This window comes from Capricornis sumatraensis, chromosome 9, assembly GCF_032405125.1.
Source record: "Capricornis sumatraensis isolate serow.1 chromosome 9, serow.2, whole genome shotgun sequence".
NCBI classification, from domain to species: domain Eukaryota; kingdom Metazoa; phylum Chordata; class Mammalia; order Artiodactyla; family Bovidae; genus Capricornis; species Capricornis sumatraensis.
In genome coordinates this window covers 53,755,466-53,771,409 of record NC_091077.1, presented here as the reverse complement: position 1 = coordinate 53,771,409, position 15,944 = coordinate 53,755,466, and the positions used below count along the sequence as shown (strand labels likewise).

The 15,944-nt window shown below is 43.0% G+C and overlaps 1 protein-coding gene across 2 annotated transcripts in view; it reads right to left on the bottom strand.

The window, feature by feature from the left end:
* The window catches only part of ARHGAP26 (Rho GTPase activating protein 26), a 474,825-nt gene that overhangs the window by 71,090 nt on the left and 387,791 nt on the right, over window positions 1–15,944 (bottom strand). For both annotated transcript variants that reach the window (XM_068979311.1, XM_068979312.1), the window contains exon 20: window positions 3,026–3,179. In XM_068979311.1, coding sequence (XP_068835412.1) covers window positions 3,026–3,179 — 154 coding nt within the window. The remainder of the gene's footprint in view (window positions 1–3,025; window positions 3,180–15,944) is intronic.

Genomic DNA, 15,944 nt, shown 5'->3' with positions numbered 1-15,944 from the left:
GAAAAATGAATGAAATAAAAAAAAGACAGTTTTCTGGTGACTGATTCCCCAACTCATGCCTAATTTATACTCAACACAGTGGTAATCCCCCACCCCTTGATTTGGTCTTGTGTCCTCATCTGCATCATTAAGTGTTTCCCATTCAAGGGGTTTGGCGCATCTCAAAGTGAGCAAAGATGGAAAGAATGAAAGGGTCCAGCGCTGAGACCCAAGAGGTCTGGACTGGTTGTGACAGAGCCCAAGCACCACAGCGGCAGGGGCTTCAGACCTCTCAGAATTCAGAGCCTCAGGGAAATGCTGCGGCTTGCATTTGCCAGGGTGGTCCATCCAGGCCAATCCCAGGCAGAAAAAAACAGGCAGGCACAAACTGGGTGACAAGCTCTCCCAGCCGTGGGTTTAGAAATGGGTGGTGAACCAGCTGCAGCGTGGAGCCGCTGACACGGCCCTCATCAGGGCTGAGGCGAACTCCGGTTCAGCACTGCTTCTACCTCAAGAGCAGCTTTCTCAGCGCTCAGGACTCCCATGGATCACTTCGCTATTCCCTCGAATGGAAGACAACAGCCCAGCAAGAAACATACCCACATTCCAGCCTCCCATCCTCCACCAAGCAAGGAGACTGTTCCAGGCCTCATACTCCCTTCCCTGGGAAAGCCCCCAAACCTATAGCAGGAAGGCATGTGTCCCACGGATGGCATGAAGCAGGTAAGGTGATAGCCAGTGTTTTACATTAAAAAAATCTAGCTTATTTAAAGTATGACTTTTGTACATTTCATAGCATATGATGAATAATTGGGTTCTCAAAAAAAAATCACATCTAGACATCAAAAAATAAAAAATCACAAGCCCCCTCATCCATGACTTGTTTAAAAGACATAACCCCCCATTTCCATGTAACTGCTGAAGCAGCCTCTTTGGACACACTATACTCAACAAAGCCTTAGGGGCTCCCAGACACCAGCTGCTGAAAACAGAGCTTAAAGACCACAAGGGGTGCTGCTGGTGAAAATCACAGAGTGTTGAGCAACCATGCTCATCAGTTCAGTTCAGTTGCTCAATCGTGTCCGACTCTTTGTGACTCCATGAATCGCAGCACGCCAGGCCTCTCTGTCCATCACCAACTCCCAGAGTTCACTCAGACTCACGTCCATCGAGTCCGTGATGCCATCCAGCCATCTCATCCTCGGTCGTCCCCTTCTCCTCCTGCCCCCAATCCCTCCCAGCATCAGAGTCTTTTCCAATGAGTCAACTCTTTGCAGTTTCAGCTTTAGCATCCTTCCTTCCAAAGAAATCCCAGGGCAGATCTCCTTCAGAATGGACTGGTTGGATCTCCTTGCAGTCCAAGGGACTCTCAAGAGTCTTCTCCAACACCACACTTCAAAAGCATCAATTCTTCGGTGCTCAGCTTTCTTCACAGTTCAACTCTCATATCCATACATGACCACAGGAAAAACCATAGCCTTGATTAGAAGGACCTTTGTTGGCAAAGTAATGTCTCTGCTTTTCAATATGCTATCTAGGTTGGTCATAACTTTTCTTCCAAGGAGTAAGCGTCTTTTAATTTCATGGCCACATGAAACCATGCTCATGCTGAGCAACAAATAACCTCAGCAACTGCAAGGTACAGAGGCTTAAACAGAATGGAAGAAAAGGAACCAGAATCTCCTTAAAGCCTAGGAAAGCAGCATTAGGAGTCCCTGAGGGAGCCATCCATCACGGGACGGAGGCTCCACTGGCCATGGAGAACCAGAAGGGACTCGCTGTCCACAAGCTGAACAAGTTACATTATTTGAACATTTGAGGATACTTCCTGGTATAAAACACATCATCTACATCATAATAGGTAAGTAATTAAACTTCTTGAATATCAAGGTAGTATTTAAAGCTGTCAACAATTAAAAAGAGACCTGATTTTCTCAATGTACAGTTTCATCTTACATTGTGGCTGCATTTTCTAAGCGCCTCTTACCCATTTTAGAGTCATTTTTCATTTCAACCCTTAGTATCCCTTAGTCTCTTCTAAGGAAAAAAAAAAATGTTAGACCCATTTTGCAGGTCTGTAAATATGTTAGCGAGATAGAATGGCGGGGTGCAATCATGCAACCACAGCGAGGAGAAGGGTAGGAAATGGTTCTGACATGCTGGTGTCTCACCAAGAGAAACGACTGCCCTGAAGGCAATTTGTGGCTGAACCTCGAACTATTTTCATCAGAGAAAGGCAAAGTCAACTCTGCTCTTCCTGAGTTTCACACAACTGTGGCCAGAGGGTCCAGCTGGTCTGGTCATGGCCTCACATTCTTTCTGCAAAGGCTCTAGTGGACAAGATTTATGCGGTGGTCTGAAGAAGCAAGCTAAGTAATGTGGGATGTAACCACAAAAGAGAACTTTCTGGCCCAAGCAGAATAGAGCTAGTTTCCGTGGAGGATTGGACAACCAGCCTCAAAACAGTCTCAGCTATGGGTGCTCAACACCAAATAATTGAAGCAACAGAGGTTCTTCTCTTTTAGAGTATCTGCTCTGTGATCATGGTCATGCTGAGCTTTGAGGAGCTAAAGGCTCAAAGGGCTCCTGGAGCTATTCTCTCTGGCAGTAGAGACAGATAGCACTGAACATACTCAACAAAAGTTGGGGAGAAGGGAAACTGTGACAACACAAATGAGTGAAACAAATGTAGCTGCTGATCTACTGAGCTACTACAGTGCCCGGATGTTTGTAAAACTTAAAGAAGTAGTTTTTCATGCCCCAGCAGCCAGCACAGGCAAGGAGCCATCACCAAAGCCATCTCAGCAGGATGGTAGATCAAACATCACCAAGGCCAAGAAGCAGTATGTTAAGAATCGTGATTCCCCTTTGAGATGATGGTGCTTAAAACATGTGAAATAAACTTAGCCAAGCTTCCAAGTTGAGGGAGAAGGTTTACGTTAGGTTCATGGGACAATACTCAAAGTCAGGAGGGGCCAGAGAGCACATTCCGGGTAGAATGGCTGACAAGGGCCCCCTGTGGCCAGCAGCTGGACGTCATACTTACAGTGAGTTGGGCCGGGTGGGTTTGAGCACATCCAGGTCTGGGTCACTGGAGTTTATGTTGGGCTGTAAGCTGCTGCTGGAATTGAGGATGCTGTTCGCATTTGAAGAGACGACAGATTCCAAACTGGAGTTGATGAGGCTGTTTCTTTGTTCCTCTGTGGGGAACAGAAACCCACAAACCCCATATTAATGTTATTCCATTTGATTCCATTGGGATAGTCTGTTCCTACCTATCCAAAAGTTTATAAATAATGAGGTTACATGGAGCTCTCTGGTGCTAATGAAACTAGGAAAAGGACATAGGGAAGAATTACAGGACAAATAAGAATCACAAGTGGGAGGACTTCCCCATGGATCCTGTGGTTGGGAAACTGCCTGCCAATGTAGGGGACGTGGGTTTGGTCCCTAGACTAGGACAAGTCTACATGCCGAGGGGCAGCTGGGCCTGTGCTCTAAAGCCTGTGTACTGCAACTACTGAGCCCACACGCTGCAACCACTGAAGCCAGTGTGTCTAGAGCCCATGTTCTGCAACAAGAGAAGCCACCACGATGAGAAGCCTGCACAACACAACTAGAGAGCAGCCCTGGATCGCGGCGACTAGAGAAAGGCCACAAACAGCAACAAAGACCCAGCACGGCCAAAAATAAATAAACAAATAAATTTAAAAAATACTAATTACCAGTGGGAAAGGAAGAACCTGAGAGTAACAGGTGATGTGAAACTTTAGAGCAAAACTCATTCCTCCGCTTGACAGGACATATCTTCTCTTTCACATGACAAACCTTTTCCTAAGAGTGGCTCAACCACCACACAAGTTGTATCCTCCTTGGACTGGCAGATGGTCAGAACAGAGAGAACCTTCAAAGCCCCCTTGCAGTCAATCATATCCTTTTGGCTTCTGTGACATTCACCCTTTATTCTAAAACTCCTGCCCCTAACACTGCCTTACTTGCCTAAGCCATGTCCTACCTCTGACCCTATGGTACCACACTATAAAATATCTACTCTTTAGCCATCCACTTCCTTATGGCTCTGCAATCTAACCCCCTGATCACTCCCCAGCCAGATCTTTCTGGTTTGCCTCTAGCTCCAACTATTTGATGCTGAGCTTCCAGTTAGTTTTTTGACTAATAGATCTGTAAGGACTACAGAGTAGTCTACATATACAAATCTGAGTCTATGTTCCAAGCAGTCACATTCGTGCTTGGAGAATATTACCAAGTCAGAGGGGAGAAACCTTGAGTTCCCTTCAAGACCACACTCCTGACTGGGTATGTAGAGTCAGGCAATATTTGGCTCTCTGTTTCTCGGTCAATGCAGCTATACAATGGGGAGCATGAAAAATGCCTTGCACAGCTTGGGGAGCTGTCATGAGGATCAAGTGGGATCATATGCAAGAATGTGTTTTGTAAACTTCAGAACATTGCTCAAAGAAATGAACTTTCTGTTTCTTCCCATCTTTAAAAACTTGGAACCATGTGCTGAAGAAAACACTTTGGATGATTTAGACAAATGGCATGGGCACTACTGCAGAAGCAAAACATCAGAGACATGGACTGTCTTTCTTGTTCCACATTCCTTACAGATACACCATGTTGGAATCAACTGATGTTTTGGGCAATCAATTCATGTATCAAGAAATATCATATCTGGGTTAATCCTCACTGGATCTTTCTGAAATGAGCCAGAGGTATACCATATCCCTAAGAAGAAAGACTAGGCTCACTTACATGGTAGTTTAGAGGTCAACATTTGAACTCAGGTCTCTTTAGGCAAAATGGGGGGTGGGGTGTTATGATAAAAAATGCTCTTCCTTTGCACTATTCATGTATATAAAAATAAGCTTATGAAATGATGTTAGAGTAATATTCACATCAGTTACACAAATACATAAACATACAAACACACACATACACACCAATAATACCTAGCATCTTGGCAAATTCTCAAGGCCATGTTGAAGCCTCAGAATTCTGAATCAAAAAAACCCATGAAGCTTATGGGGTATCCTTGAACTCTAATTAAATTTTGAAAAAAAAAAATAGATTATTAAGTTGATTCCTGAGGTTTAGAACAAGTCATATTTCAAAAGTTTGAGTTCCAAAGAGAAACAACAAAGAAAGAGAAATCAACAGTTACATTGAGCCAAGATGTGGGAGGACTAATAGGGCCTGCAAATGGGAGTTTGCTACCAGGAAGAAAAACAACTCCAAAATTACATAATTAGGGGATCACTGAGAGAATGGATATGCCATTTATCAGTATGAATCAGTTCATAAGTAAGTAAAATTTTCCTTTGCACAAAATCCTCGCATCAAGACTCCTGAAACAGTACGAGGAGCCCAAGACTACCTCCACTCCACAGAGAGTAAGGATGACACTTCACTGGGGCTCAAAGGATGTATGTTCTGCTTCATGAGAGGAGAGATGAAGAGTTTCATTAACTCTGGTTTGAGGCTAAGTATGTAGGATATAATTATCTGAATTCATAGGAAATAGAAGAGAATAACTATAGCTCATATTTCTTTGTGATTATATTTACTTGTCCATGCTGCTGCTGCTGCTAAGTCGCTTCAGTCACGTCCGACTCTGTGCAACCCCACAGACGGCAGCCCACTAGGCTCCCCCATCCCTGGGATTCTCCAGGCAAGAACACTGGAGTGAGTTACCATTTCCTTCTCCAATGCATGAATGTGAGAAGTGAAAGTGAAGTCGCTCAGTCATGTCCGACTCTTCGCAAACCCATGGACTACAGCCTACCAGGCTCCTCCGCCCGTGGGATTTTCCAGGCAAGAGTACTGGAGTGGGGTGCCATTGCCTTCTCCGACTTGTCCATGAGAGGGGTATAATTCTATGAACTAAAATAATGCCTTGCTAAAAGAATATTAGCTTTTCTAAAATATTATGAGGACATTTGCTATTCATCAGAAAACAGAGTACCTGAAATGAAACATTTTTAATTTTCACTTATTCAATAAATATTTATTGAGCTCCTCCTGAGTACCGAACCTAGCCCCCAGACAGCAGACTCTGACACTAATTCATTGGTAGTTTAATCAGATGAATATTAGAGTACTGACTGATTCATATGTCTACCTTTCTCAGTAGACTACAAACAACCTAAGATTGGGCTCGGGACAGACAACATTTTGAAATCACAACTGAAAAAAGTCACAGAAAGATGCTTTGCTTTATAAAGTATTTTACCAGAATCCTAATGCTCATAAAAAAGCTTTGTTTCTAAAAAATGGATTTAGGTAAAAGTTTTAAGAACCTAGCTCCCACTACAGTATTATAGACTGGGTCTTTCCCATGAGCTAACGAGGAAGACTGCAGCATGTGGAACAATGATGATTTGGGGTTTTGAAAATTTTTTTATTTTTTAAAAATTTTATTTTGGGGTATAGCTGATTTACAACATTGTTAGTTTCAGGTGTATGACAAAGTGATTCAGTTATACATACAGCTATTCTTTTTTTCAGATTCTTTTCCCATATAGGTTATTACAGAGTACTGAGTAGAGTTCCCTGTACTATACAGTAGGTCTTTGTTGATCTATTTTATGTATAGTACTGTGTGTTAATCCCAAACTCCCATAAACCCATAAGAGAGCGAGGGTATGGATAGATAACGAGGACTCAACCTTCCTCGGACTAGCAGTTAATAGAATAAAACAGGTGGCTCTACCCTAACTGAGCTTGAGGAGGGATTCATTTACTGGAGGACATACATTCTTTCTTAAAAAAATAAATTCTTTTTGAGATTATATTTTGACTTATATTTAGGTACCTAGGACCTGTCACATGTGGTGGACTTATAATAAAACAACAACAAAAGCAAAAAATCAGGGAAAGGGATTCTTTGTCCAAGAAGAAAATGCCAAAAACTTAAGCATAATATTTCACAGGTTTGCAGCCAAGATAGACAAATATGCATCCCAAGAGGCAGACTCTTTACTGACATCCCCCATGGGTCACAAGATATGGGGACCTGGAAAACCTGGCACTCTCTGACTACAGGAACACTACAATTTTCTTTGACAGGAGACCTCACATAATAAGACTGAGAGCTTCTAAGAGGACAGACGTCTAAGCTGAAATGCTGACAATCGTTTCTGAGGATGAGTAGGAAGGTGATTATTGCAGAGACTGAGTGGGGAGTAAACTCAACAGCAAATCAAATGTTTAGCGGTTAAGGAAAACTATACACAACAAATTCTAATTTGCAGCTTCAATGAATTAAGAAGAAAAAGAGCAAATGATTCAGTAATGTCCCTCAAAACAGGAGGACTTCTGTCAAGTCAGCAAATGGACACTTGCCTCTGACAGAAAAACATGAGAACAAGCAGCCTAAAAGATTAAAAATAAAAAAATTAACGAAATCATTCAAATACCAGAGCTGGACTTCTTTGAGTCACTTATGAGTCAAACGAGCTCTGGCATCTACATCAGAAGGTATAAGAAGGACTGATGGCAATTATATTGCTGGAAAAAAAAAATTACAGGCTAGTGGGCTCAAAAAAGGAAAACAGCAACCAGTTATGAGTCAAATCAACAAGATCAAATGACCAAAACAGAAAGAATCCCCACAACGCAGGAATTTTCCTGACCTGGTTGAAGGCAGTGAGAACACTTGCTTATTTGTCAACAAGAATCTCTTTTCTTATTACTCACAGGAAAGAAGAGCCCAGAGACAAAGAAATGGTAAAATAAAAGCTCAAACAGTTGCAAATGCGCACAGGTCATGTGTTGGATGCTTTCATTAACACGTGCTCCCTAGGAAGTGACAAACTGGATGTGGATCTGTGCCTTAAAAATGCACGCTACTCAAGGGCAGGGCCATGTCTGTCCACAAAGACTACATCAAGCAGCCGTGACAATGGCCAGTGAGGTCAAGGTTAGTTCATACATTCCTGGTGCCCAGGCCAGGCACAGTAGAGACTAAGGCTCTACAACGGTCATGACATAAATGATAAACATAAATAAGGCAACCCTAACTACCAGGACGCGTTCTGCTGGCACACAAGGAGGCAGTTGTGTGTGACTTCATTTTTCAGGTGCTTCAGGCAGGGACCACTAATGTCCTTGAAACCAAAGTACTGGTTACAGTGGGCAGAGTCTCTGTTTTCTGTACAAATCAGGAGTGGAAAAACATGAGTATGCAACCAAATCACTGCAACTAAAAAAAGCAAGCCACAGAATAATTTTGGTGATATTGTACTTCTTTTGGGGGTTGCCATGGAAATTTTGGAGCTAAGCTCCTTCACTTTCCATATTTATCAAGTGACTCCCGCTTGCTCTGATGACAACCGCACCACATACAAGAGGCAGGGTCTCTGCTGATCACAGAACCCAGAGGTGAGACAAGGAACGCACATGCAGAGCCCAGCCAAATTCGCCTGGCTTGGCAGGCCTGAACATGTCTGGCCCACTGAATACTCAGAGCTGAAGGGTAAACAGGAAACACAGACCTCTGATAACACTTTAAGGGAGCTTTCCCACCATGCACAACAGTATGTCATCATACAGGCTGGTATTTTAGCTTTCCACGAGGTCCTGGACTAGCTGTCAAAAAGAAGAGCTAAGACGACTGATCTGTAACAGCAGCTCACGCCGCCTCGCAGAGCCCAAAGGAGGGAACTGTCTCTGCACATGATCAAACAGGCAGAAAAGGGAGTCACCAGAGGGAGGCTCTGCAAAGACCCAGGGCGTTACACCAAAAATACTAAGGCAGAAGCAAACGCCCAGAGGCTTTCCTGGGCTGTGCTGGAGCGAGAGGTGTACTTTCTCCCACTTGTTAAAGTTTTGCAATGAAGCCTGTAATGTATCATCTTGACAAGATAGGATGATAATAGCAAGGCAGCTTAATGAATTTTGCAATAAAAAATGATGAGTGCACAGCAATTTTGGAGTTTGCCATCTCCGAGAAACACCCAAATACACAGAAAGCTTGGAATCAAGACTTTCTGAAGCAATTTTTCTCCCCTGTAGCTTTTGCTCCTGATAAGGGTGGCATGCCAAGCCCCACTAAAATCTGAGCTGGTTTGATTACAAGTTTGCTAACCCAGTCTCAGTCCCTATGATAAAAATAATCTTAGGAAACAGTTTGGGCAACATGTTTAAGCACATGAAAACAATTTGGACAATGTTTGAAAAAATAATCGTAAAACATAGTTTGGGCAATGTTGTATTAAACAGGGAGGTGACAAGTGAAACATGTCAATGTTGCTTGGACCACAGACACAGGACATGTGATCATAACTTCTGACAAGTTGTCTTCAGCAAAAGCACCACCGATCTTGGTTCCCTATAGACTGGCTGACATACTCTCCCCATGGTGCCATAACAACCCTCTGCTTTGCAAAGGGAAAGAATGCCAGTGAAAATGGGTTTCATGAGAGAATGGGGAAGTCACTGTGGCTGGTCCCAGATTGAAGAGATTCACAGGACTGAGATGCCGTGGTACAACAGGGAAGCCTGCTCCTGAAACAACATTTCAAAAACCCCATGTTAGGAATGCGCCTCTAATTAATGGCTGAACAGGGACTTGAATGTTCAGAGTTAAAGAGACACTTTGCTACTCACAACATAGCCTTCTTTCCTCCCTGAGAACTTACTTTTGAGGAGGGACACTCCCTCTAATCTTTGGTTCCTCGATAACTGAGAAAGCCCACACAGACTGCTGATGTATTGCTGACAATACAGTTACTTATTTTTATACTATAACTCATTGCAAAATGGGCTGAGAGAGTAAAATGAAATGTATGATTAGAGTGTTTTTAACAACTTAAAAATTAGTTAATACATAATAAATATGCATTTCTCTTTAGTTTAAAAGTACAGAATGGCATACAAATACTCCAGATATATTCTGGTGCATAAAAGTCCAGTTGTTTTTCTATACACAGAAATAGGTACTTATATAATTTTTTTTTTCTTTTAACAAAGTAGGATAACATAATGCCTAATGCCATACCTTTTTTGCTTATAGTGATAACACCAGAGATGGCAGCCTGGAATATGTTCTTTTTAATTTTTTTCCTGCCATTAGCTTTCCACGGCATCACTTTCTAAGGGCCACATCAACTATGCAGGTCTCAGTCACACATGGTAACCACACACAATTAAGACAAGAGCCACATTACACTTTACAGTCTGCGTGAAAATAGGAATTCCTGTGGATAAACATGCTGTCTGCCAAAACAAACAGGTATGTCCAGAGGTCCCAGGATCTGCAGAGACCACCTGAGAAAAGACACATGCCGCAGGTTCGACAGCTCCGAGAGAGGCATTACGTAAACCTCAGAATGGTACAGAGTCCCAGTTATTTTTCAGCAAGGGAGACACACGTCCGAAGTACATGAGCTGGATTCTCAACCTCTCCCTGGGCCTGTCTGGGAGAGGGTCCAGGATGAATTAACAACTAAGAGAATTAATCAAAGCTATAATCTCAGCAGCTATTTAATAAGATCCATGTAAAACAAAGCCCAAGAATCCATTCCCAGACCAAGCAAGGCTGCACAGCCCACCGCTGGCTGCTGATGCACTGGCACTCTAGCATTCAACGGGCTCTCTCTGGGCCAGGGCGACTCTGCATTACTCTCATGTATGGGCCTCTCCTTCGGAATCTGCAGGCTCCAGAGAGGGGATACTTTCTTAGTCAAACATAAAGTAGGACTCCTGACGGTAATCATCATAATCGGAGCTAACATTTATTAGGTGCTTACTATGTACTAGGCTTGCTGTCAAGTATGTTGTATGCGCTGGCTCACTTAATCATGGCAATTTCCCTCCAAGGAAGTTATTATTAGTGATCGATTTTACAGATGAGCAAATGGAGGTTCATAAATGAAAAGTAATGAGCTCCAGGTTGCAGAGCTGGTAGCAGGTAGAGATGGCATTGAAGAAAAGTGTGGCAACTGCAGAGCCCCTGCTTTTAACCACCACCAGGCTGCCCCAAACCCTGAAAGAAAATCTAAGAGACACTCTGCTAATGACAGAAGACAGGCAATCTTGACCATCCCTCCCTTCCTCGAGCCAGTGCTTCTCTAATCCTTGCTGGCTTTAGCATCACCAGGGCACTTTTGAAATGAGAGAGGCCTGAGCTCCAGCCATTACCTGATTCAAAATGTACTGGGGAGGAGACCAGGCATCTGTATTTCCAATAAGCTCCTCCCATGATCTTAGTGTATACTCAAGTTGAAGAACCACACTTCCAAGAAACATATTTGAGGACCTGGGACAGCTATACTTTGGAGATACTGTGGCTGTGGTTCCAGACCACTGCAATAAAGCCAATATCGCAACAAAGCAAGTCACATGAATATTTTGGTTTCCCAGTGCATATAAAAGTTGTGTTCATACTACACCGTTGTCTATTAAGTATATAAGAACACTATGCCTTAAACAACAATGTACATACCTCAATTAAAAAAAAAACTTTATTGCTAAAAAATGCTAATCATTATCTGACACCACGGGGTTCCCACAAAACTTTAATCTGTGGAAATGCAGTATCTTTGAAGCACAGTAAAGTGAAGTGCAATAAAAAGAGGCATGTCTTTGTAGGTAATAAAAAGCTAGGACAAAATGATAAATGTTACCTTGCAACCTCTTGGAAGAAATCTTAAAAAGTATGAGACCTGTGTGCTTGGTTCCCTCTAATCCTCTGGCTCTACCTTCTACAGTCGTGTGAAAAAAGTACAGCTTGTGTGTCAGTACCTTTCACCTAGACACACCAGTCTAGTCTCTGCTGTATGATGTATCTGCATGGAAACTTGGAGATTAAACAGTAATCTCTTTTGCTACCATTCATCTGGCAGCACAGATGAAAAACCTCCTTTCATCTCCTCTGAGGTGATCACAAACAAAGTGATTGCCTCAGCCCAGCATATTAAGCGACTGCTGAATGCACACAGCTCACTGCAGAGCTGCCGTGAGAGGGGGGTGGGGGAGGGGAGTGGCCGTGGTGTGGCTGCTGCCTGCCACTGCGCGTAGTGAGGAACCCATTCAAAATGGTCCAGCTGCCTCCGTGGCAATGCTGGGCACCAGACAGATAGTTTTTCTTGCTTCTCTAACTCGGTCTAGAAAGGTTTTCACTTTTGTGGCTCGAGAAGTGACAAAGGTACCCTTCTGGAGACAACATGGTATGAGGAAGGGATGTGGCCTGGGTCCAGATTCCTCTTCTGCTGATGCCCTAGAGCTTCAGTTTACTTGTTTGTAAAATGTGGATGATGAGAACCTACCTCATGGGGTGATGAGCAATTATAAAGATGAGATGAAGTAACACTGGGAAAAGGAAAAAGCCACCTGGAGAAGACTCCAGTAACTACTCTCAGATTAAAGCAGAGGAGTCTTACAGAGGTGCCCAGACATACAACCGGTCTACCCTCCTGGAAGGAAAAACTCCTTCTGGAAAATAAGACACGCATCTGTGAACATCAACAGGTGAGATACTTTCATGACAATCTGAGGCCAGAGTGTTGGCACAGATTCACATCTAAGAGGAAAAAACAGGCTCCAACTTCTGCACAGGCTGGGGACACTGCAGTGAGGTGAGGGGAAAACACGTGCCAATGGAATGCACCTACTCTGTGAATTTGGGGCTCATCAAGCATGTCAACTGGGGGCTGAAGAGAAGGCTGACCCACAACCACAGGAAATATTAAACTGCAAGTGTGCCAATGAGACTGAGAAAAAATATAACTCAAACAAGAGCAGGCACACAGACATAAGAGAAATGAAGCTCTGGCAATATCATATGAAGTTGGAAGGCACAAGGGAGGCACATGGAGGTACCATGTGGGGTATGTTTGTGTGTCCTCACAGACGTCATCCCTGTAACAAGAATCTGAAGAAAGGAAAGGTCACGTCAAACCTGGAGAGGTGTCACAATGCACCCAAAGTTTTCAACATGAAACTGACAGATGATTGGTGAGGGTCCACAATGATATAAAAACCAACAGGCAACATCTGAACCTGATTCCAGTCAACTGGACAGAAGAATCTTGAGTTTGTGTACGTTAAGAGGAAGGATCTCAGTCAAAAATTTAGAGCAAGACCTGTGGACTCCAGACTGTGGTACATGTTCCACAGTTTGGACATATGACAATTCTAAGGTTTGATGTGGATGAACATTCTTTAGTTTAACAGTTACTTATGTTTTAATATTTAAAAATACATGTAATTAACAGACTGGTTCCAAATAGGGAAAGGAGTACACCAAGGCTGTATATTGTCAACCTGCTTATTTAACTTATTTGCAGAATACATCATGAGAAATGCTGTGCTGGATGAAGCACAAGCTGGAATCAAGATTGTGGAAATTATCAATACCTCAGATATGCCGATGACACCACCTTTATGGCAAAAAGAGAAGAACTAAAGCGCCTCTTGATGAAAGTGAAAGAAGAAAGTGAAAAAGGTGCCTTAAAACTCAACATTCAGAAAACTAAGATCAAGGCATCCAGTCCCATTACTTCATGGCAAATAGATGGAAAAACAATGGAAACAGTGACAGACTTGATGCTTGCTCCTTGGAAGAAAAGTTATGACCAACCTAGACAGCATATTAAAAAGCAGAGACATTACTTTGCCAACAAAGGTCCATCTAGTCAAAGCTATGGTTTTTCCAGTAGTCATGTATGGATGTGAGAGCTGGACCATAGAGAAAGCTGAGCAATGAAGAATGGATGCTTTTGAATTGTGGTGTTGGAGAAGACTCTTGAGAATCCCTGGGACAGCAAGGAGATCCAACCAGTCCATCCTAAAGGAAATCAGTCCTGAGTATTCATTAGCAGGATTGATGCTGAAGCTGAAACTCTAATACTTTGCCCACCTGTTGTGAAGAACTGACTCACTGGAAAAGACCCTGATGCTGGGAAAGATTGAAGGTGGGAGGAGAAGGGGACGACAGAGGATGAGATGGTTGGATGGCATCACCGACTCAATGGACATGAGTTTTGAGTAAACTCCAGGAGTTGGTGATGGACAGGGAGGCCTGGCATGCTGCAGTCCATGGGGTCACAAAGAGTTGGACACGACTGAGCAACTGAACTGAACTGAATGTTTTCATGTATATTAGAGAGTAGTATGGTAAGATAACAAAACTGATATTTTAGAAATTTTATTGAATAGGATGAGGCAATGTAAAGAAGTGAGGTTCTTAAAAACTGATTTAAAGAAATGTATCAAACAAACAACTGTGGAAAAGTTATATGGTTGTGGCCCAAAGACTAGATGAAGGCTTATGTAAATGATGCAAGTTTGGGAAGTACTAAGCTAGGCATGGATAAAGGCCTTAAACTGAAAAACATCACTGTATGGAAATATAAGATTTTTTTTCACAGATTACCTGCAGAGTCTTCACCAGTACTTTGATCCCAAAGAGTAAACCCAGTGATGTGCTTTGATAAAGTCTTCCATCTTTGTCCACAGATCAGACATAGAGGAGGGTTTGGTGTGTGGCAATAGTACCCTGTTACCTGCTCATGTAACAGTGGTGAGCAGCTGCACTGCAACCTAGGAGGAGTGAGTGCTGGCAGAACCTTACACCTCCTGGCCAGTCTTCCTCACCCACTTCTACGGTGCTTTCCAGGCCAGCCTGAGTATTGTTCTAATTTCCCGGGGAGCTGGGGGTTCCAAAACAAACTCTAAAAAGTATATTATACATACACTGCTATATACTTTTCAACAACAATGTTTCTCCCAAGGCAAGGAGGAAAGCTGAGCATCCCGCAAGTATCCTCACACATGAGCAGTCAGCCCTGTTTCCAGGGAGGGCTTCCTGCTGCTCCCAGGGTAGACCCACTGCTTCACTGTCTCCCCGTCTCGCATCCTCCTGTCCACCGTGTTCAGACAGGGACAGCTTGATCTGCAGCTTAGGCACGTCTGCCTTCACACATCCTTAGCTTTCACTCGCTGCCTCGTGTGACAGAATTAATCTTGAGAAGAGATCTAATTGATTTTCTCCTAATCGCCGCCTTCTTTCTTACAGGCTCTTAGAATATGCTTTAAGACCTGATCCATAGCTGCCTCTGTTTCCATCTAAGCATCAACTTGGCACTTTTTCAAGCTTAGAGGAATTTACTAATATCATCTGATCTGTCCTGAGCCGCAAATGTACACTGCTTAGCACAAAACCTTAGGTGACCGTGGCTGTCCTGGAAACATGAGAAGGTTCTCACTCCACAGCCAGATGCTGTGTTCGTGGCAGATGAGGGTGAGGCCAGGCCTGTTCCAAGTATTCTCTGGTACAGACCACAGTGAGAACGACCCTAGCCAGATACTTAAGGGAAACACAGGTTACTGTTTGAAGGGAAGCCAACTGCAGTACGGGGTCAAAGCCCTGAAACTGCGCCTATCTGCTGACCCAGGGATTCTTCCAGGAATTTATCTTAAGGAAATAATCATGAATATGAACAGATTCAGCTACAAGGATGATATAGTGGCTTTATTCATAAAAGCAAGGTATCTGAAACAACCCAAGTGGATGCACCAAGGTGTGGCCACATTATGGGATACAGCAATCTCTTTAAAAGCTGTGATCCTCCAAGGTGGGGAAGATTTCTTCTCAGGAATAATGAGAGGAAGGCCGTTACTTCTGGAAGACAAAGGGATAGAAAGCATTTTCTGTAACAAAGAGAAAGATGCCAATCAGGATATGGAATGTCTTCCCTCCTCAAAGCCAAGAGGATCATTTTCTCTGATTTGTGATTTTACTGTAACTCATAGATAATATTGTTATTATCACATAATACATAACAGACATATCATATTTGTATAAATATATAAAACGAATACAGACTACATATTAATATATTAAATAAAAATATATAATAATTATATAATAATCATAGCACTTTCACACCCGTAGCATTTACGGAGCACCATCTGAAGTGCTTTAATCCTCACCACAAACC